The sequence below is a fragment of the Varroa destructor genome, unplaced genomic scaffold, assembly GCF_002443255.2.
Source record: "Varroa destructor unplaced genomic scaffold, Vdes_3.0 BEIS01000007.1, whole genome shotgun sequence".
NCBI classification, from domain to species: Eukaryota; Metazoa; Arthropoda; class Arachnida; order Mesostigmata; family Varroidae; genus Varroa; species Varroa destructor.
The window spans coordinates 7,235,745-7,259,324 of NW_019211460.1; the positions used below are offsets into that span (position 1 = coordinate 7,235,745).

At 39.4% G+C, this 23,580-nt stretch overlaps 1 protein-coding gene across 3 annotated transcripts in view; it reads left to right on the forward strand.

Moving 5' to 3' along the window:
• LOC111254962 (basigin-like) overlaps positions 1-20,802 on the forward strand; it is a 28,285-nt gene extending 7,483 nt beyond the window's left edge. For 2 of the 3 annotated variants that reach the window (XM_022816471.2, XM_022816473.2), the window contains 7 exons: positions 12,286-12,404; positions 12,602-12,664; positions 16,501-16,599; positions 16,979-17,099; positions 17,366-17,471; positions 17,638-17,732; positions 18,080-20,802. In XM_022816471.2, the coding sequence (XP_022672206.1) occupies positions 12,286-12,404; positions 12,602-12,664; positions 16,501-16,599; positions 16,979-17,099; positions 17,366-17,471; positions 17,638-17,732; positions 18,080-18,198 (722 nt within the window). In that variant the 3' untranslated portion in view covers positions 18,199-20,802. Of the gene's footprint in view, positions 1-6,690; positions 7,710-12,285; positions 12,405-12,601; positions 12,665-16,500; positions 16,600-16,978; positions 17,100-17,365; positions 17,472-17,637; positions 17,733-18,079 lie in introns of those variants that run through there. The other variant, XM_022816472.2, reaches the window with a different exon arrangement.
• The last annotated feature ends 2,778 nt before the right edge of the window (positions 20,803-23,580 follow it).

Genomic DNA, 23,580 nt, shown 5'->3' on the forward strand with positions numbered 1-23,580 from the left:
ATTTACTTTTAAAATTAATTTTGTTACCACTATTGGTAGCACACTAGCAGTCAGGTTGATATACGCGTAGTGTGCCGTGAGCGTAGGGTAATAAACTATTTGCGAATTAAACGTAAAAGTGATAATAAGTGGTCTAAGTCAGAAGCCGTGCGTAAACGGATTTTGTTTTTTGTTAAAGGACCAGCCGTCTAGAGCAGTGCGTAGCGGCAATACGATATTTTAAAACTCCAAGTGTTTTAAAGTGAATGCGTTATGAGATCAATTGGAGAAGACTTCGGTATGCATTAGCTATTTAATTCTGCCAGACATTAAACTACTAGTTTACAGCAAAAATCTGTCGCCCTATATCATAAAGCAAGCGGAAGCTTTCAAGTAATCATGGCTAAGCGCTCAAAAGAACTGGATTCGAACCCAAGTCACTATGCGTTTTCAAGCTTGGCAAGCAAACCTGTTACCATTGTATCATCGCAAAAAGTACATGATCACTCTAGCGAACGCAATGATCGGGCCTGATCGCTTGGAAACAGAATCTGCTACAAAACCTATTCATTAAATACAAATAAATACGTAGGTTCAACACGGCACGAGATCGAATCGTCTTCCACGGGTGTAAGCTAATCCAATTTAACTTCCGTAAGTTCATACTTACGGTGTTTTTTGTTTGTTTTAAAAATTTTAGAGTCTAAAAATAAAAGCGCCTTTATATGTACGCGCATTAATCATGTCGTCTGTGTATGAGATTGCTGATAATATATGTTGACGTTTTTCTTACGAGCATGTCCTCCGCGCGTACGGGATTCAAGAGTTTCGCGCGCCTAAATCGCGAGCTATAACCCCCTCGCCCTCTGAATTCTCTCTCTTTCGTCTGGTGCAAACGCACGCCTCTCGCAGCAGCCTGCTCCTAGCCTGGCCCTCTGTTCTTTTCCGCTATCGCTTAGCCGGGTGTAGCAACAGCAGCAGCAGCAGCAGCAGTGGGCTACTGTTCTGCGCAGCTGCGCAAGGTGGTACAGCCATTGCCGCTAGCACCACCGCCAGCATTAGCGTTCAGTGGGCAACAGCTACTGCTAGCTCAATGGGTTGCACGAGATTAGACTCGGCGTCACCTTAAAATATCTGCTAGCGCTACCTGTGTGTAGCCATTATTGCCCTAAGTGCCGAAAGAAGACGACGAACGGAGGCTGTGCGCCAAGAACTGCTTTGGTGGTAGCGGCTGCTGGGTAAGCGTGCTTTGTTGGTTGAATATGAAAGACACAGCGCCAAGGGCCGTCTGTTGGTAACTTGCTGCGGCTGGTATTGCTGCTGCTGTTAATTCGGTGCTGTTGGTGGCTGCATTCGCCCGGTCGTGCTGTTGTTGCCGCAGCCGCTGAGTTGCGAGAGTATCTTGGGTGCCCGGAGATTGCAGCGCCACTTGACGACTATCACTAGGTGCTGTTCTGCGCTGTTACGGCTGACTCGCTAACAACTGCAGCAGCAGTTGATGCTGGTGGCACTCGTCTTTTGAAAGACGGTCGTTAAGGCTCTGACGAACGCTGCCAGCATTGCAAGTGGGGTGTGTGCCATTTCGGTGACAGCTCTATAGCAAAAGCAACAACAACAGCAGCAGCAGCAGCAGCGACATCTCGCGTTCATCGACAGCAGCTGTTCAACGCCGTTCCGTCAAAAGGCGGGCAGGCGGGCGGCAGGCCGGCCGTTTAGCGAGTGTACCCATCGCTACACCGAATTGCTGCCTGCATAACAGTGACTGCTGTGGTAGACAGCGGAGTTTAGTGCTGGTGCTGCTACTGGTAAGCAAGTAGCGATTCGTAACGACGAGTGAATTGGTCGTTTAACGAAGCCTTGTGTGAAGCTGTGACTGTGTATGCGTATGTAAGAGTGCTTCAAGAGGCGAACGTGAGCCAAGTTAAGCGTGTTGCGTTCAGCTGCGGGGGTTCGCAGGCGCGGTCAGCAGTAGCGCACCGAATAACTAGAGTGTCCTCTCAAGTAAATCTTCTAAGGGATCAGGCAGGAGATCACAATGCGTCGTTTAGCACCGTTCCACAGTATCGCCGTCATTCTTCTAGGTGAGTGGATGCACGTATAGTCTGATTCATGCAGGTCTTTGCTCGTATCAAACATCTTATGTAATGTCGCACAGACGTGATGTGGCTCGCCCAGAACACCTAGACAGAATGTAGGAAAGCTTAGGCCAGAAGCCTCCGTCGAGCACAAGGAGGTCCGGTAGGAAGATAAACACGATTGTCTACGAATGCTTCATAACCAAACTAAATAGTTATTTAGTTAGTCTATTTCGAGTTCTGCGTACTATCATCAATACGTAACTATGAATGATTATTATTATAACAACAACAACGATAGTAATTAGTAACACATGTATACTTCCTGTAGAATTAGTTTACATTTCATGTCTGACGCAGTGCTGGCTGTCGTTACATTCTTAAACAGCATTGAACTGATAGAGTGAGTAATAAGGCTATTGCGATACAACAAGGCTGATCCTAGTTAAGGGCGGTTTCGATCTAGACATCGTGTCATTTGAGTAGATATATGGTGTTATGTATGTATGCGCCTTTCGACCACACATGAACAGAGCCGTCTCCTAAGAAGTATTTGCTCCTAAGAACATGAGTCTTACATAGCTGTATCATGGGGCTATAATGAGCGTGGCCATCAGCCAGTAGTAAAATGGACAAGTGGACCTGTTTAGATTATCGAAGAATCTATAGAATGCTTTATAACTCACCTGCCTAAGGCAACGGCGAGAGGCTGTATTGTAAATGGCCTTTTCAGCTTTTCTTTCTCTAGCCCCTGCAAAAGGATACGACAAACAAGGCAGTAGCACCTAATTGTTTCCATTTACTACCGGTTAAATAGCTGTTTTTTTTTTCTCTTGCCTACATGGTTCCCTGAAATCTATCGATGCAGTATTGTCTGATATGTACGCCGTCGTTATGCCGAGCCTGTCTAAAGCCTGCCGTTGAGTAAACACACGGGAATAGGCCGGATCGAAACTGTACTTAATATCGTAGAATTATTTAGTTAGCTAGCTTCGAGGACCATGAGAAATAGAGATATTAGATTGATGCCCATTTTATTGGATGTCGCATCGCTGGTATTTTAGCTTTCCGTAGGTTTTTGCCGTATCTTAGTTCCAACCCAATTCAACGGCAGTTCGTCAAACATTGTGATAACGAATTACCACTTCTTATTTTTATATAGATTAATGCATTTTCAAGTTAATGCTATCCTACGCAGCGAATTTAGATGACATACAATCTTCACCCTGTAGATTATACAGGGCGATAATGTAAAACACTGCGTCACACTGTGCCTTCTTGGGCCACAGCCGGAATATGAAGATACGTAAGTTGTTGACAGTGGATAGATATGGTCTTTCCTGTCATTCACACGTATTTTAGAAATGCTGAAATCACGTGCGTAATATGCTAGATTGAACGACAAGATGTCTTTCAGTCATTTGATCTGTAACGGTGCCCTTCTACGTTTGATGCCGCTTGAATTTAGAAAGCGGGTCTATCCTCTTAGAGTGTCCGCTGATTCCAAACTAGGTTTATCTTTATTAAAGGCGCTGTTAATTGCAAATAAGTTCGTTTTTTCCTTAATTGAATATTTCTGTACTGTTGTCTTAGAAGTATTTCTGTATGTATGGAGATCACTGAGTGCGCATAAATAATCTATTTCTTTTACAGGATGCTCAGTCAGAATTTGGACAAGTTTTAATTGGAGTTGTTTGTCGTAGCGGGCTTGTGTTCATTTGCTATCCATTGTAGTAGAAGGAAGTCAGTCTTTTCTAGCACAATACCACACGTGTTTTACGGTGTAAATAGCAGACTTGTCTTTGGAACATAAAAGAAAATTAGCCATTATGCACTGTGTCTGCACTGGACCAACACCCATAGGGGTTGCAAGCGTTCTTCGTGTGTTGAAATTTATGATTCACCTTATGTCTAATATCCAATGACGCTTTCAAAAAGTTCAAAGTACACCTCCATACGTTGATACTAAGCAATCACTCGAGACAGGATTCAAATTAGTCAAAAACTTATAGAAAATTTTTACAATTAGACATCCTACTATATCGATTCGCAATTCAAAGGTGATTTTTCGAAAGCGCATATGTCGCTTGTTTCACGAGGACCTTAGGCCCACTTCTTCTATCGTAAGAAACAGAGTTGCTGAAGAGGCAAGCAGCAGGCAACTTTCTCACCGATATACCTTTCAAAGTAGCAATGATCCGGCGATCTTCAGCTTTCCTTTGACGAGAAAGTCTTACCGTTGATTTGCAATAGCCAATTGAAGACAGGTCTCTACACTACATTGAGGGTGTTTCAGTTTTAATTGGAACTGGAAAGTCCCTGTGAAAGATCGGTGTTAAACTTATGTGTCAGCTAGAAAATATCGCCTACTGAGAGTCGCTTTATGCCGTCGCGCTTTTTGTGCAGACGATGTACCATTATAAAAGAAGTCTATTTGTGTGCAGTATAAAGTGCAGCAAAAACGCGGATCAACACCATTCGTCTTCTGCGGTAGAGAAAACCGTCGTACACACACCATCAGGCTTAGAATACGATTTCCGATCATTTGAAAGCAAAGGCAGGACTTTCAAATAACTCAGTAGCCTAAAATGAAATATATTACGTTTAGTGTGAGTAAAGATCGAAATTTTAGCGGATCTAGCCATATCAATATTGTATCGCTCATAATTACTATTCAGGTTTTTCGTAAATTTAGATAAGGAAATTTTGAAAACTGCTTGTAAGTTGATCAGACCTTAAACTAAAAATCTCAAACTGAATGTCAATTTTATTGATAGGACGTCCACGAGGGTGGCACATATAAAAATCACCTCTATTTGGTCCCAATTCTGAGAGAATACTCCCCATACACCTGTTTTTGCTAGCTAAACTGGGGTGACTCACACGAAATGTATCGGTATTGCCTCATTTATTCTATTGGTATAATTTCACACCGCAATATGATCAAAACATCGAGCATGCAATGAAATCTATACACAGATATTCATACAGGCATAAATTTATTTTACGGGTCGCTTCAAACCACTCCTTCATCCGTCTCGAATCGCCACCACAACCGCAATACGGATCACGGAAAATAACGGATTCACGGAAAGGTGCCATTAAATGACAGCCGAATCGATTGGAATCCCTGTATCTGCTGTTGTTGACGTGACTGGAAAATCAATAGAAAAACGATCCACCCAGATTACTTTCAACCATTTATATTTCAGCGACAGTTCAAATTGTTCTCGATGCGTTTGCATGTATATCTTTCAGATTTGCACGTATGCCTAACTATAGCTAGGTGTATATATACGTAAGTGAGATGTATGTGTCGGTCTTTTTTATTCTCCCAGGGCGGATGGTATCCGTGTATATATTTGTCCTCCGTCTACTTGACAATACTGAACATACAGAGATTGCCATACAGAGATATAATCTGCCCAAACTGGATAATGATCAACCAAATCTATAGGAATATAATGATGATAAATTATATCATAATGATACTACTTGAACGAGGCGTGCGGACATAGTGCTCACAACGTCCTCTCTGTGGTCGTAAATCCGGCATGTTTGAAAGTATAGAGTTTTATATAAAATCAACGTTTTAGATCAGTGTTTTTTATTCAATTTTGAAGAACGTCTGTTTCTGCTACGGTTACTTTCTGGTGTACGGCCCTGCCATTAGTAGAAAGTGTAGATATACATTAAAGCATATGTTTTAAACATCGTAATATGCGAGCATAAGGAAACTTGCGTTGTACCTGTTATCGTGGAAATTCAGTGTTTTAATTGAGATGTTCTTAACGACCTTGCCAAGGAAGTATGGTGTCTTCCATGATTCATAATTGCTATCGTTATCGAGTTATATAATCTTGATAAGTCGGCCAGTCCACCTCTTTGTAATGTCACGTTGAGGTATCGTCGAAGTTGAACGGCGATTTCGGTTTCTGAAACGCGAATCAGGCTTCGCCGCTACATCTTCTCTTCTGACTGAGAATACTTTTTATCTGTAAGATTAATATGAAAGACCGCAGGGCCAAACTAGTAAAGTCGAAACAGAATAATACGTCTACTGTTAATGGATTTTGAGCGGTCCTTGAGCAGATAACTTTTATCGAATGAACAATTTTTACGAACGTCTATAGAAGTGTGAACGCACACCGAATCATATACATATTTGTATGAAGATAGCTATTTTCTTTATATGTTCGTTGAACGTGCTTGTGTATGGTAGCTTGTATTTGTATCTCGCTCGCTTCACAGCGTGTATTTTGTACAACAGAAGGTTCACTGCGCTTTTTGATTGAAAAGGTACTTATGCTTACATGTTTAGCTAAAAGGCAAAAAAACTAAAGGCCTTCTAAGTGTACATACATATATATAAGCGCAGACACATGAACAAAGGTAGGGTTATGTAGTAGTCCTATTTCGCCTGTAAAGACATCAGTTGTGCATGCATATCGTGTTTCTGATTTCTGTATGTTAATTTTAATTTTGTCGCATAATGCGGCATATAAGAACGACACGCTTTAACTGCATGCAAATAGAATATTTGGAATGAAGTCAGAGGATTAGATTTTCTAAATAACATTTTTTTTTTTGTTGCAGGGCTTGCTGTCGGCATCTCGGGTGAGCATTTGCAACGTCTGTATAATGGCGGTTTCCTAGTGAGACACCATGAAACCAAAGCTCATAAGCATCGGGTTCATGAGCAAAGTTTTTCCTCTACCAATTCGAATAGCTATCCTATTGAATATACTGGCCACGGACATACATTAAGTGTTAATATACATCACACGAACGCAGCGGAGAAACCTCAGCATAGTCAGTTTAATCAAAAAAGGAGGGCCGCTGTTGCTCGAGAGCAGGATAACATCTTCCTAGACCATATCAGACCGGCGATGGCTGTACAGCCCGGAGACAGTGTGGTGATCCGTTGTGTCACTCCTTGGATCGGTTTGGTTAACGCCTGGAAAAAAGATGATGTCGTCCTTCCATCAGGCCAGTCGGGTGTAGCTATGACGAGTGTTAGGCTTCGACAAGAGGAAGTGAAAGAGCTTATTGATAAAATGGCAGAAATGGAGGAAAAAGAAATGGGTGAATTGGCAGCAAAACAGAATGCAGGCAGGGAGGAAAAATTGAAGTCAAAGGCCTCCGTTAAGATTTCATTGGGGGAAAATATTCAATTTAAGGTCGGGAAAGTAGTCGGGGTAGAAGCGCATCCTGACGATTATAGAAAATCCAAAAATGAGAAATCAAAAGAGGAAAAAGGCGAGGATAGTAGCGAGGACAGTGCAAAGGATGCATCCGCAGAGGTTGAAGGTGATCAGGAAGAACTCGAGCAAGACCAAAAAGCCGTTCAGAAAGAAAATGGACTTACAGGTCCTTCAGCAATGGCTAGGCAACATCAAAAAGGAAGAATGCAGCAGCATGATGCAGGAAACCAACATAACAGAGTTAAGCGGCAACAGAGAAGTCAGAGAGGTCCTTCAGAGCGCCTGAAGGCTGTGTTCAGCCAAGGCCAGAAGCTCGAGCTGTGGACTCTGCTTATAGAGAACGTTACAACTTCGGATACAGGAAACTACACGTGCGGAGGAGAGGCTATCACCAATTTTCAATTGCGTGTCCGCGATCAACTGGAGAATAAGGCAACCATCGAACTACCAGGCAAGACACCAGCATGATGGACTGACTTGAATGGCGAAATTGGCAAAACTGTAAGGTTCAAGAAGGGAGCGCGCGGGGTAAAGGCATGTACTTAAGCGCAACAAAGTCCCGAATGGGCTTAATGGCGGATGAATCGCTGCAGTTAATAAATCTACTTCGCATCCATCTTCGAATTTATTGATTTCTCTCGATTTTTCTCCTACTACATCTGTATTGCGTATTGTATCGCGACTGCGACGTAGATGATGACGCATCTGCTAGAAGCATTCGCCGTACCTGTCATTGCGCTGAAGGTGAAGCTGCTAGACGCTCGTGCTTATGTCCAACCATAATAAAAAAAAAATTCTAGTACGCCGTAGTTGCGCTTTTGCTGCCGGAAAATCTACCAGTCGTTCCACAGTAACAAAGCGCAAGAACGACAACATCGGCCTGTGTTCTTATGCTCATCTCATCCGCTGGCTCATAGTAAGGTCGACTTGCTCGCGATGTAAGCACCTATCGATCAATTAGATATGCGGGGCTCTTGTTATGCGTTTCGATATTTTTTTACCATTTGGTTACTCTGTTGTGGAGAATCTTGAAACTGCGAGACGGCTACGAGCTACATAAATTGCTGACGGCATCGGTGTACGCCCGACGCCAAGACGACTAGGTACCGTTGGCTAGACAAACGACTAATTGGGTCAAGACAGAGAATGCACGCTAGGATCACACGACTGCTGATGTAGGCTTGTCTATTTACATTTACTTGTTGCTAGTCAATAAAGATCCTCTCGCACCAGCCAGTTTGTGAGAGGATCTTTATCATAGATGCCCCTTCAATGTCATTACGTTATGTGTAGTATTAGGTCGAGATCGTTGTCAAATTTTAAGTTCTAGCAGTAAGTGTAACCTATCCTTGCAAACGGACCGCCAAGAAGGAGCCGTATAACCGTGTGTTTCGCGAACTTTATTTAATGTTTGTTTTTATTTTTTCATTGAGTACGTACTCAACGTAAAAACGGGAAGATCTTTCCTAATCTTCAAGAACAAACAAATTACCACAAGTTTTCTTGTATCAGTTAAAATATTTGACATTCCCTAATATAACTTTCGGCAGGTGTAGAACGTTGATGTAAAGTTAGTCTCTTCCAGAACCGCTGAATTTCGGCTTTTTTTAACTGTGTTTTGTAGATTAATACTGACGTAGTAATTGGTTTCGACAAGGACAAGTCTCTTTAAATAATGTTATTCCTTTAATCAAAACAGTCAATGTTTGCTGCTTTTCGGTCAGCTACCTGCGTTTACTCATAAATAAAAAAACTTTGGATTACCACAGACTAGGTTTCAGTTAGCAGAGAAAGCTTTTGTTGGGCTGCAGACCTTACCCATTGAATTGTCACTGTATTTTTTGCCCACGGAAAAATAGTTTACGCGCTTATGTTGAATTTATAATTTTTTATTATATAAAAAGGCGTTTTCCAATACGAGTTTCTGAAATAGTATGTTTCTGAAAATTTTCGAGAAAGATAGAATAAAATGTTATGTTTTTTTGTATTCTAAAATACACATCTAGCCACTCAGAAACGAGGCTATTTGCCATTGATATATATTTTTTACGCAGAATAAAAAGTCGGTCTCTAATATTATTATCACTATTCCTGCGGCATACAAATTACTGGGGCTCGGATTTCCTGTATACACAAAACGTTTAGGGGCTGAGATAGGACCTACTTGAAAATCGGCCAAATAGATTTTGTTTAGGAAAACCTAAAAGCCCTTGCTAGATTCTCTCATACACCTCATAAAAAGATGAAATTATCACTTATGGCCATAGTCGCTGGCCGTGGTGATCATTCAGAATGGTCTAACAAAAAATTTCAGCAACCTTTGCCAATGCAATGTCAGCCTAGATGGGTTGGAGTTTTCCGATATTTTGAAAACACTTGAAAACGTCGGCCGGTTAACATTGAACGCGCTGATATCGGCTCAGTGCTGCCAAACGATATAATAACATAAATTCTACTTATAGTATTATCATTACCGTACCTAGGACTGCTGAAATGGTGTGGCTATACAGAACTTCGACGACGGAGGAGTTCATATCATTTTGGCTACCTGCCGTGATGCAGCATGAAGGGAAAACCTATAATGTTATAGCATATAAATATGTCATTGGCAGTAAATGTACGTGGCGATATGAATAGCCAATGCTATTGGCTGATAAATGTAGGCAAAAACGCGTTTTTGTTGTGTATCGAGTGTTATATAAACGTGCTAAAATAGGTTAGGGCATGCCGAATCTGTGCAATCCGGGCAGAACTTTCTAAAAGCGAAGACACGCACATGAAATTATTTTTGCGTGCTTTAAATGTATAATTTCTTTCTCAAATCTTTTCCATTCCCTAATTCTCTAGGTATTTCATCCGTTATTTTTGTCATCAGAAGCTGTATGGAAGGATATTACGAACGACCTAGAAATAATTTACTAATGATCTAGTCCACTTAATAAGATAGTCGTAAAAATGCAATAATACGCTGCGCTAACAAGTACGCGAGTCATCCATAAAATGCGCGGAAAAGGAGCTCAGTCAGGAGCTAGGAGGAACGATCGGGGCATGTCGTCGTATATTGACAAGACGACGGTGTTGTTGTTGTTGACGATATATGTTTCTCTACGTAATCGAGGCACTTGTTGGCTAGGTCTTACTGCTCCTACGAGCTGCCAATGCTAGAGGCAGTTGGGAAGAATCTCGTACGTTTGCTCTAGTTGAACACAATATTGTCGCCCAGTAAGAATAAGATAGTACTTTATACGTCATTCATGGCGGCGGCGTGGCGTCGCCGCACGCCCCCACTATTGCCACTGACTCGTAGCAACAGCGGCAGAAGTTTGTGTTAGATGTACCAGGTAGTTGGGCTCATTTTTCTTAACTAGAGGATAAATGGATAGTACGACCATCAAATGAACAGGGAAAGCAGAGGTCAGCTCAAAGTGGCACTTGAGCATGCACCCGACGACTGATGGCATAACAACGCAAAAGCGTCAGGCACAGTTTAATATGCTAAGTGTGGTAATGAAACGTAGACTTAAGGTTTTGAAGTTGGCGCGTCATGGTTAACCATAGATAGAGCTGTGATCTTTTTCTTTAATTTTCTCATATTTCTCTTGTTTACTATACATCGATGAAAACGAAGCTGTAATAGAGAGGAACATTTGAAGATTAAAAAAATCTATTGTGATATCGAAAAAAAAATACGTAGAACAAACCTGTATTCATAACCTATAGAGCTATAGTTATGACTGACTAACAATGAGGAGAGGCGAACACTTTCTCTAGGAGACGTTCGAATATAATAAATGCCACCAGCAGTTAAATTTCAGTACCACAACTGTAGTTTTAAATTTATTTATATTTCAGTTGAACAGGGCGTGTTCGCCCATTTGCTTTTGGTTTGCAAAGAGTTGAAATACAGTTGATAAATTTGAGCAAGCTTATAAATTGCAAATACCCTGGCATTACGGATTAGAGTTTGTTATATTCAACTAGTACCTTCGAAAAATGCAGAGCTTTTCTTCAAGGATGAAGGATGTGTTAATATGTCACATAGGTGTTGGATACGTTTCAACAACAGTCATTGAGTAAGATCGATTTACGTGTTTATGTTTTCGTATGCTTGAACGACTGATTACTATGAATGCGGGTAAGATACGTAATGATTATCTATATTATCTGTACTGGTAATTACCGGTGTTTTGAACTGTTGACGCTATTTGCTGCCATTATAACATGTCTGATGGTTTTGACTACTTAGGCAGTTCAAAAAATTCATAATATTTTTGATACAAAAACACATTGCGTTTTTGTTAACCAACCATACCATGTAACATAATTTTGTTAGTTAAATATCACAGACAATACTAATTAGTAATTTATATTAATTTTTCTAATTCTAGCACTTATTTTTGAAATCTGCTTACCACATAGTAAATAATAATTCTGAATGGCATTACCGTTTGCTGCTTTTACTCTCGTTGACCGGTGCGTTCTTGCATGAAACAGGGGAGGAAAAAAGAATAACGAAGCTCACGATTGCTGAAACAATATGATTTTTCGACATCGGTTTTTTAAGTACTGTACAAGGCTTGAGACATTTGGTCTTCACTAAAACAATTAAATAATAGTTTCTACTTCATTTCGGCATCAACGAGGACGAAAATTATTGTTATTAATACCTTTACACTGAAGTGAGATACCAATAGCACGACGATGTACAACAACTCGGGAACAGAAAAGTATTTCTACAAATGTACAGTCATTATAAAACGTTGTGTTCGTTTTGTTTCTTTCTAACTGTTATATTTATGAAGATAAATTAATTATCATTATTAAGCTATCTTTCTTTAGTTACTAGTTAGACTAAACATGCTACAAGATTCGAACATTCAGTTTATGTAAATTGAGTTAGGAAAAATACGATTCATTTTGGTCTGCGGCTTGTTTCTACCCTTGATTATGACAGGCTATATGTCTTTTTTGTGACGAAATGGTTAATGTATGCATCACCAGATAACCTATTCATTTTATGCCTTCAGAATCGGAGATACTGACAAACGAGGAGCAGACCAAATTCGGCTTAGCGGTACTCGTTAATCCGAAGCTTCAGAAGCTTATTCTTAAATGTAACTATACTGGCACCGAGGACCACGGAGATGTAAGGAAACGTTCGATTATCCAACATACGTGTGTGCTGTATGCTTGCATTTCATATATTTTAATTAATAATTTTAAATTGTTGTCTTTTAATTATTTGTATGACCCGTGCCTTCTAATGAAAGACTATTGAAGGTGAAACACCAGTAAATTTCTCATATTGTCATTCTTGTTGTTCTGAACATATCACACTTTCAGGCTACGTACGCTTGGTTCAAGGATGACCAGCCAATCCAAGAGGGGACCAAATTTCACATCGAGGTAGATCAACGATGTAGCATTGAAGCATATACATACGACAAAGCCCGTAACCCTGTCACAAGTATTTGCTGTATATTGTATATGTATATGCTGACTGTGAAATGAGCAATGTCTCTATGAGATTTTCGGACAGCTCTATTCCTCTCTCGTCACAAAGAAACAGCACTAGTAATGGGCAACAGTACCTTGCAGCCCTCGGCCCCGCGTTGAGAGACATTGTTGCTAAAAAAAAAACGTCAATAACTATTCGTGAGGCGCCGAAAATGGACAACGACAGTGTCGTGAGTGAAGTAGAGAAATATATTAATATATTAACAGCATCGATGGGTCAGTTGCTGTGTATTAACGAGTTAGTTACCATAAATACATAGAATTTGAAAACGAAAATGTATCAACAAAGTGGAGAGTTTTTCAGAGACGTTAATTACCTTGCGTCCCGGGTTAAAAGCTTAATGGGGTCTTCGCTGTTCGTCTCGGCCAGAAAATGCAAAGCAGCAAATAATAATTCGAAAAAAGCGAATCAAGAAAATGCGAAATTTTGGTTTCCTCCCTTTTCAAAACAACGCGCCCGATCGTCGAAAGTGAACAGTACCAAGGGAGAAAATTGCTCACAACATTGTCAGGAGGATGAGGCCTTAGTTAGACATAAAAAAAATGAGGGGCGGGAGCCATAAAATGCTCGTCCAAAGACCATCGATGGCAACAAGCCGAAAGGGCTTGAAGAGCCCCGTTAAAGGACCCCCCCCCCTTGGGAAAGGCAGCACCAAGCCGAATAGCTGGACTACAACCCATCCCGCTCGGCCCAATGGTAAAGGCGTGGAGCAATTTCTCGCAATATTGACGACTAAAGAACTGGTTTCTGCATGCGACGCACTGATTCACCGCAGCCGCCCACAAGGTCGATTATGGAGCTTGCAGCGAGGCCGGACCTTGAGGGAACGCTAAGAATTACACAATGGGATTGTGAGGGGTTGCAACTCTGGTACTCCTCTTTCCGGATGTTTTGGACAGTATAGTTATCTTCACGCTAGACTTGGGCAACTAGCCCTTTCAACCTACCGCGTTTCTATTCGGTGCGCTGCCCTGCAATGAAGAACAACGGACCAGACAGCTTCACGGGGCCTAGTAAAGACGCCTCCGTTTTCCATAATTATAAGATAGACGACCTCACGTAATGCCTAGTGGGGAACAACGCCATTGCCTTGTGTGGCCAGTGACTGTCTTGAAGCACCCTATATTTAGCTGGCTGATTTCGAGTTAATTTCATGTTGGTGGAGATATCCCTTAGAAGACTGAATATCCCTTAGCATGTGGTTGAAATTCTCCAGTCTACAGTACAGCCTTTCCGTCACTCCCCCGGAAGCATAGGCCGTTGTTTAGCTTATGGTAAGGTACAGCCCGAGATCAGTCTTTTTGGGTTCCGTTTCTTTCAAACGAAAAGGATCTGTCGGAGAACGTATGCATCACATTTTAGTAAGGGCATAATGATTAAGGCAATATTACCCTGAACAGCTAGAGACTCGTTTGATCGCCGATACGGAACGTCAACCATACAAATGGCCAACGCACCATGGCAGTTCGGCGGCTTGCCCGATGAATTTCTTGTCCTACATGAATCACTTTTAGGAAATGTTTGAGTCAAGGGATTCGATACCATTCGTGGTGCTTTTATCGCGGCAGCATGGGAAGAGGTATATCAGTACAATGCGATATTCTTCAAGAAGTTTTCATAATGTGGTAACTCTCGCAACTTCTTCTCGCAACTCGGGAGCCCGTGCAGTAAGGAAACTGAAGGCTCAGGTAGGGTCATATGTACCGTCATTCTGGGGCCATGCTAGACTATTTAATGTCTACATACTTCCAGCCCAGTATAGAACTGCTATCCTGTTCGTGCTTTTTAAAGGAAAGAACGTTCCAACCGCGCCGCCATAATGGCAAAGGATATGCTGTTATAATGTTGTTGACTAAGACCGAAAAGTTACATAGAAATCGCACACAGTATCTTAGCAAACCAACGTGGGTTTCGAAACGAACACTTCACCGAAACGGCCTGCAAAATTTCAATGGCTGACGTCAGGAGAGCTTTGGCTATGCCTGCATAATCCGTTACAGGCGGTGTTTGTCGATTTCAAACCGCCCTTCGATTTGTTGCTTAGTGACAAGCGTTATGTTCACGGTGGCCAAAGTGTATGTGCTTATGAATGTGTGCAGCCCTCTAGCTTCTATTCTACAGGAAAACATAATAATTATTGACAACAGAGAAACCGAACTCCTGTCCTTCCCAGAGAAAATCGATCTGACTTAGGGAAACAGCCTCAGCCTAGTATTATTCTCCATATTTCTTAAGGGCGTCCCTGATATAATAAGAGAGCCGAGGAAATTAGTCGAAGTCATCTTGTATGCAAACAATTAAGTGATATACGGGTCCAGCAGGTGTAGCTTGGCTCCACACGGCAGTGACAGACTTGAGGCATATTCTAATCCTGACCTAGTGAGAACCGATGAAGTTTAGAAAGGAAAGCAAAAAAGCGGCTACAAGCACCTTGTATTTTGACAGGTTTTTTCTTACTTATGTGAATCGGTTTCCGTAATTTGGGTTGCTCGAGCAATGCAAACTTCGTTCCGCACATCACCAAAAATGCAAGAAGGCAGTACTGGCTGTATTGGTGAATCAAGTCGCCTCAGCGCTTGTCCCTTGCAGCGGTTTTCATCATGTTCCACCTCACAATAGCTCCGATCGCAATGTATTAGATACGCATCATTTAAGAGAACTTCACAGTGGAGTATTTCGAAAAATTAGGTCGCGTTAGAACCTTGTGTATGTCTTAACCGATCCGCTACAGTTGCTCGAAAACCTACGCCGTCGCTTTAAACTCCCAGCCATGAAAGACTTTAAAACAAGCCTTAGAAACAAGGAGCGAAGATTCACAGAGATTGATGGAGTTTTTTTTGCTTCTGATGCTACGAGGAACAACGAGTGCAAATGGTTTTAAGTGGCTCTATATACTCTTTCTGATATTGGGATATTGTATTGTTGATTGTATTTATATTAGTTCTCAAAAAGATCTTTGACTACTACTAGTGAAGATGAATAAAGTTTTATTGTATTTTTGCATCGAAGCAAGTTAATTGGGTGCCATTGTAGAATATGCATGCAACGGAACGCATAATCATTTCACAAATATTTATTTACAAACAACCTGTTAGATTGTTTATCAAGAAGAATCGTTTATATCGTATATGCATATACACGTCTCATAAAGTCCATGGTTCGAGTTTCCGACAAACTTTCCTCTAGTGGGTTTCGTACTACAAATTAATTATTTAACCTGAACAGTGTTGAATTGCAAAAGCATTCGAAAATATTTTAATTCAATGGTTTATTTCTATAGTCATTTAAGAATTTCAGTGGATTCTTAACTTCACAAGCAAGAGACTTTTCACGTAAGCGCATATCACTTTCAACAGCCACTCTGAGGCGTCACTCTGGCAAAAGATCCAAAAACTTAACCCCTTAATGTTAAAGCTACAGGCGTCGTGACAGACTAATATCCTCATTGCAGTACCTAGTTAAAGTATGCTGCGATTACTTAATAGCCTCAATACAAGCTCTACTGCGCAGTCAACCTCAAAAATCGACCGAACATTTTTTTAATTGATACTAAAAAGTTCGTGCGCAGTATAAGTTTACATAACGGCATACTTCCTATTCACTACTATAGGCACCCGTCAGTTTTCTTATACTGAGAACATTTGGAAAGCTTTAATCTGTTTTATGCTGCCTCTGTAAATGCTAAATCAAAAAAAAAGTGCATTCATATGTGTGTTATTTGCAGACTACCGGTACGGCCTCGGTGTTGACCGTTGAAGATTGTAATGTTGATGATGCAGGAAACTACAAGTGTAAACTACGAGGAGAGGAAGCCACGCTTCGGGTAAATGGGTCACAAGAAGTTTCACATGTATAAACATGTCATGAAACATAAATACCGATCCTCGTATTATATGTAGGATCTTTGTACGGCATGAAAATTTTGGGAGTAGCTGAGGTTGAGTCATACGAAAACGGCAAACAACAGCTTACTTTACGCACTATGTGTACAAGATTTCTTTATCAGCAGCAGATATTGGCAAGAATGGCCTTTTATGGCTGCATAAATAGGTAATACGAGTTAGAACGAAAGTAACACTTCGAACCTTTTAATCACTAACGTAAATGTTACTTTGTAGAAAAAAATATTTTAAATATTAGTAATTAATACAAACCAGTTCTCCTCAATTCACTCACTGAGTTGTTTATTTTATATTTTGCAGGTGCTTATGTATCCCACGTTGGAACATGTGGAACGCTCAAAAAATCAGGTCCAAGGTGATCCCCTGACGCTGACTTGCAAGGCCCGTGGTTCCCCGACTCCAACAATTAAATGGCTTAAAGGTAAAATAACAATGATTTCACCTCACAGAAACGAAACGGCATGCTAGGTTTTGTAGTTTGTCAAGAGGCATGACATTTTCGGACAAAGACGCAGCTACTAGGATAGTCAGCAGCACTTCTTCTTTAAACTTGCAATAGACTCCGGTTCAATTTTATTATACATTTATTGATAGATATTTATAATCAACGTAAAAAGCACATCTGAGTAAATTGACGATTCTTAAAAAGTACCGCTAATACTTTCTGTTTACTAATTGTTTCTGTAGACGGGGAGCCTCTTATAATGGATGAGCGAATGGAGAAGCAAGATATCGACAGTGTAAAAGATGCCAAACTCATCATTCGAAATCTTCAATATTCGGACAAGGGAAAGTACGCGTATTTTTTGTGAACCTGTTTGGAGACAAACAGCTGTCACTTTTTCCAAACAGCTTTTAATCCAAAATAATTAGGCTTAATAAATCCGCGCATATGATCACTAATGGAATGAATAAAATACATTTAATTTTTTTTATTAATGACTGTCGTTTCTTGCCAGGTACGTATGCCAGGCTACATCGCTGAATGTCACAACTGAAGTGGAGATCAATGTCAGGGTGAAGGACAAATATGCAGCCCTTTGGCCATTCCTTGGTATGCACATCAGTTACATCTGTACATGTATCCTACAAGGGCAAAAATAATTAGGCTGGTAACAAAGAAGTTGGCGTCTTAAATAGTTTCCTCCTAATCAAATAATAATTTACCTGTGTCATGAATAATGTAACTACTAAAATTTGTATTATTGAACACGTTCTATCAGAACCACACAGGCCATATAATATATTAGCTTAGAATTATCGATTATGAAGTGTGGACTTTTAGGAGATGTAATTACCGTTAAATGTATGATCTATTCTGTTCAATCTAACACGTCATCCCGTCGGTATTTTTGTATTAACTTATTTGTGCTTAATTTTTCGCGACGTCTGCATGTGTAGGAATTTGCGCCGAGGTGGCAATCCTGTGCACGATTATCTTCATCTATGAGAAGCGGCGTACTAAGCCTGAGTTCGAAGACGACGACGACAAGAAGGAATCATCGAGCCACAGAAAATAAACTTTCGGGTTTTAGCGTTTTTTCTTCTAACAACACTGCAACAGTATCGACAGGAGCGAATATAAGCTAGCTTACTATTACCAAGCGAACCAAATTTTAACTGCAATCATATCAACGTCGTTGCTTATTTGAATAATCAATTGCGAAATTAATGTTGATTTACTCTTTCTAGTCCCTTATCGTCTGCGTGGCATTGCGGAGGCACCCCAAGAAAGATGAGCTCCTGTCGAATGTATGATAAATTGGCAACATTTATTGTACTGTATAATCCTGTTGGAAACGACATCCACCTGAGTTTTTATTACCCGCATGGTTACATATGGACTCTTATAGACGACTGAATAGCACACTTCGACGTACGACTTTGTTAGACTTATCCATTGCGCATTAATGGCAACAAATACCACGGCCGAAATATAGTTCTCCGTAGAGATGCGATGACACTAAACGAGGCAAATAATTTTAGGCAGGTATTGTAAATGACGAAAACGAATGCGCAAAATTACGCAACGTCGTTTGGTGATGATAGTCCGTCAGACAGCGTCAAACGTGATGGTTGTCAATTGTCTTGTGAAATGATTATCGCATCTAATTAATATTAGTACAATCAGCGGAAAAAATAGATTTTTTCTTTTTCACTTTTTTTTTAGTCTTCTTTATTATTTTTTTAGTCAGTTTTATTTGAGAAATGAAGCAATCACTACGAAAAAACAAAATGGCAGGATCCTTAAAACCACGGCTGTGTTTATGATATGCGTGTTATCGACCAGTATTTGAGTTTTGCAATTGTTCGGATAACATCATGAGAATAATTATCTAAACGTGACAGTCGTGGAGCTTGGTATGCAAAAATGTTGGTGGATGAATATTTTAACCAGTTGTACCATGACTGTAGTAGTTTTATGTAATCAGTGTTTAAATGCAAACACACATGCGCGCGCAGATATTCATAAGCATACAATAGACGGATTCACATATTTATATGAACGCGTCGAGGGAACGGGATACAAAATGAACAAGTGCAATGAAAAGTTTGTACCCAGCAGTCGTTTTAAAATGTTAGGAGAAGTTTCTCTTAGCTTTCCCTTAAACGCGACGGTGTAGGATTGACCTACTGCGCGAAAGCCTACGTTAACATGCGAAACTTAAAAAAAACCCTGTTGAGCTTCGTCAGACGAAGCTTTGTAGGAAAGAAGTGGGAAACATGAGACTAACATCGTAGCAAATAGAAGTTGTTCATATTTTGCATTTGTCCGATTTTCGAGCACAGGCTCAAAAAACTGAGGCCACAGAGGAGACACACACAAATATACGTTCATGTGTTTTCTCTAATTATCTCCAGTATATATATATATATATATATATATATATTATTGCTGCTACTATTATTACTACGGACCTAAGCATTACAAAAGTAGATATAATAAAGATAATAAGAACCTACATAAAAAAGCGAGAAAGAGCGAAAGGACAAAAACGAATGAGCGTAAACACTTCAGCGATTATATATATATACGTAAAGGAACGATTTTAGAAGCTGATGTAGTTTTTTGCATTGTTACTATTACTAGAAAGAAAAAAAAGAGGACATTGAGTAGAATTTGATACATAACGAAGCCGACGTTTCATAACCATTTCGAATCCTACTAACACTAACTTGTCTTGTCACATGGATGAGTGGTGAGCGCCTTAATATATACATATTTTCCAATGTCCTTCCCCCGAATTCGTTACGTTTTGTTCGTTGCCTAATAAATAGTAATTAATAATATTAGTTTCAAATAAACCAAGAAACAGTTCATGCAACCGTACTTTGTTCTGAAACGGTATTTTGTTTCGAGTTTTTCTCATATTTATAAAGAAAAAATAAATAAAAACTAAATCATAAATACCGCTTAATTATGTGCTACGTTTTCTCCAATTTAATCTACATGATATGACTCAAAATACGTCAAGATAATTCATATTTTACAGATATCGTAATTATGTGTTCTATCTGACTTAAAAAAAAGTTAGAATGTCGTTTATTAATGACAGAGAAGTTAGCGCAATGACTTTTACTATACAGCCTATAATTTGTAGACATGTGTCTGCAATAATAAGTGGGTGCTTTGTTTTGTGGGATTTGCATGATACTGCTGACATCACGGCTTCAACCCTATCATCATCATTTAACTTAAATCGATACCTCGGTGTCAATATAACAAATAACAAACAAAATGCCAAAAGTGTCCTGCAAGATTCTCGTTTCTCACCTGTCTAGAGTTATATAGTATAGCGTTATATACACAAAGGCATATTTCCTTTCGTGAGCAGATGATGCACCATGCACTAATTCTAGAAGAAAATATAGTGCTTGCCCCTGTTTATGCAATAGCCTAAATATGTTTACTAGAATTATAATCACTGGGAAAGCATAAAGTAAGCAACTACAAGGGGCAATGTCAGCGAATGACTTATGAGCATGCAACGTGAGAAAAGGCTGTAAGAGTAGCACGTGTTTAGTTGAACAAGTGACCCAAATGCAATGTAGAATCGAAATTAATGTATGAGTATAAGAAGCAAATAAAAATGTCAAAGCAAAAAAATGGTTAAGGAAATGAAGGAATCGCATTACTATGGAGATAGCAGAGCTAAGAACTGGGAGATAAGCAAGCAAATGCTTAGAAAAAATACAATAGCTAAAAAGCATTCTTCGAGTCTCTCTGAGCGACTTCGTGCTAGAATCATGCGACGGCGAAGACTTATTCGTTCAACTATCTATAAGAAAACACAAGAAGAGCTAAAAGTAGCATAAATATCTATCGTACAAACGTGAATTCGATTGTGAATAGGGTGAATGTTGTATTCGAAAGTGCAAAACATCAAATAGCAAGTAGCAAAGAAATTCAACACATTAAGCCGTTACAGTCAAAAGTTAACATTTTCTGCTAGTAAAAGTCTTAATTGTTCTCATGACATGCCATTGGGAGCATGCGTTATATACATAAGACATTCTTTATAACTTTTCTGAAACATATATCAGAAAAGTTATAAAGGCTAGGCAATAACTTCAAATTTGCAAAGATTCATTACATTATATTAGTTATGTGAGGGGAAAGCGTTTTGCAGATGGACAGTGCTGCGATATGAAAGAATAAACAATCGTTACTCTATATAAATCACAGTGATGTCTTTTTGAGGATCTCAATTAATCGTATGTATTGATGCTTATTTGTAAAGAAAGTAGTTCTATTGCTTAAGCGTGATTTTACACTATGCCTGTACTGTTGGAGTACGATTTTTAGAAACAAGCAAATATTCTTAATTTATGAGATGTTTCTACGCAGCTTGGGAATATAGAACAGATAATTTGAAAATGTTGTTTTTGTTCTGGGATTGAGAGAACCCACTGTTAACATCGATAATTTCAGTAAAAGCCGATAGCTCTTCGAACGATGGGGTCAAACATGCAATACAGTATTATTAGTACGCATGCTATTTAAATATAACTATGCGATTAGCATAAATTACAATAATTTTTTGCAGAATCACTATGTATACACGTATATATGTCCAGACCACGAGATTTCGTGAAAACCCTTAGCTTAATCGTGTTCGAATGATTTACGTGCATCCTTTCCAACTGGGCAAGTCTTTTTATAAATTAGTGCGTTATTTAATTGATTGTTGTGTTCTGTCAATTCATCAGCCTCTCCCATGTCGAATAATAATGGCAGTCGTGTGAACGACCGAAATCCACCGCAAAACCATAAAAAATCCTAATGTCAAGCTCTGACCCACTTTGCTACCGTTTTTTTGAAAAAGAAATTTTTTGAGAAATTTGAAAGGATTGAAAGACTGAGAAATTTCGATATACACGTCTATATGAGTCTACATTTCTTTAAATGATGTGGTGGTTAAGATTTCCTTTGCAGTGCTTATCTATTTAAGAGTTTTTGCCCGTCATACGTAGGTTTCTTGGGTGATCTAGGTATTTCATAGCTGTCTATTCAAATCGACCAAACTCAATCAAAATTTAAAATATTTATTGTTTGCCGTGCGTTAAGCTTATACCAAATTCTTTAAATGCAAACCCCGAAAAGAATGACACGCTGATTTACTGTAAAGAAATTGCAGTTATTTCTATTGCTGTGTCCCTTTTCAGCATGCCAAATTTAGCAAGACGCTAAACAGAGCGATTTTCTCTGGTGATTATTCCAATGAGTATTATATTTTTGAGTGCTGTACTTACTCATGAGGCTTTCGATGTGTTTGTGCACATATCGAGACCACCGTGAAACTGTTTCCACCATTTTTTGTGGGTGATCATAAAATAACGGCGACGTTTTTATATTATCGTCATTAAAATCTAAAATTGAAAATTCGCTAACCAGTCGTCTCTAGCCATCGGAGGTGTAAGTCGAAGTACAACAAAATTACAAAGTGAAAATAGAAACTGGTCGACAAGAACATAGAAGAAAACTCGTTTACAATTATACAGTCTATTTTAATGGTACTAGTAGTAGTCGCGTACAGAGGTACGTGATAAAAGTTGGATAAGCTAAAAATATTTCAGTCAAGCGAGTATCATACGTCCAAATATGTTTAAAGCGAGAAATCAAAAGGGTTTCTAAAAACTGCTGGGGTTTCGAAAGGTTGTTTTTGCCTATCCGTATATAGTCAATATTATAGACATTGTTATTCATATGGTACCAGACTAAATTTGTCTTTTCTGTTAAGCAAAAAAGTAATACGAGTTTATTTTTTTTTTTACTAGAAATCGTTTGTATAATAGTTCCTTTTTAATTACCACCTATTGCAAGTGCATTAGCGTTTTGATATCTCATACCATATAAGAAAATATTTAAACAATATTTATGTTTCAATCGTTATAATAAATATTGTGTAGAATGGGTTTGCTAGATTATTCACCCACGACTGGACGCTGAGTCTGAACCCGTTTGAAGTGATAACTATATATACAATGAAAATACGAGATTAAAAATCTTACCGTATGATCAAACTGGCGAAAATATTTGGTACATAATCTGGTTTGGTTGAACTAAGCGCACCCTTAGAACCATGCTTGCGATATTAGTGAGACATACTTTGAAACGATAGGGTGGGTTGATGGCAGGACAATTACTTCTCTTTCTAATAGGACTCGGTAGATCGCTTGCAAAAATAATGCGAGAAGTTAAACTGAACTATCTGCATCAAAACAAACCCATCTAAGCAAAAGCGCGCGGCCACAGCTTGATATCATCATCGTATGTATAACCCTACTCAAATAACGTTGGCCATATTCCTAGCAGATCACAAAAGGTTGAAGCAAAACAGCTTGATGAACGTGAAATATCCATATGTATTACTGTATTAATTATTAAATTAAATTAATGT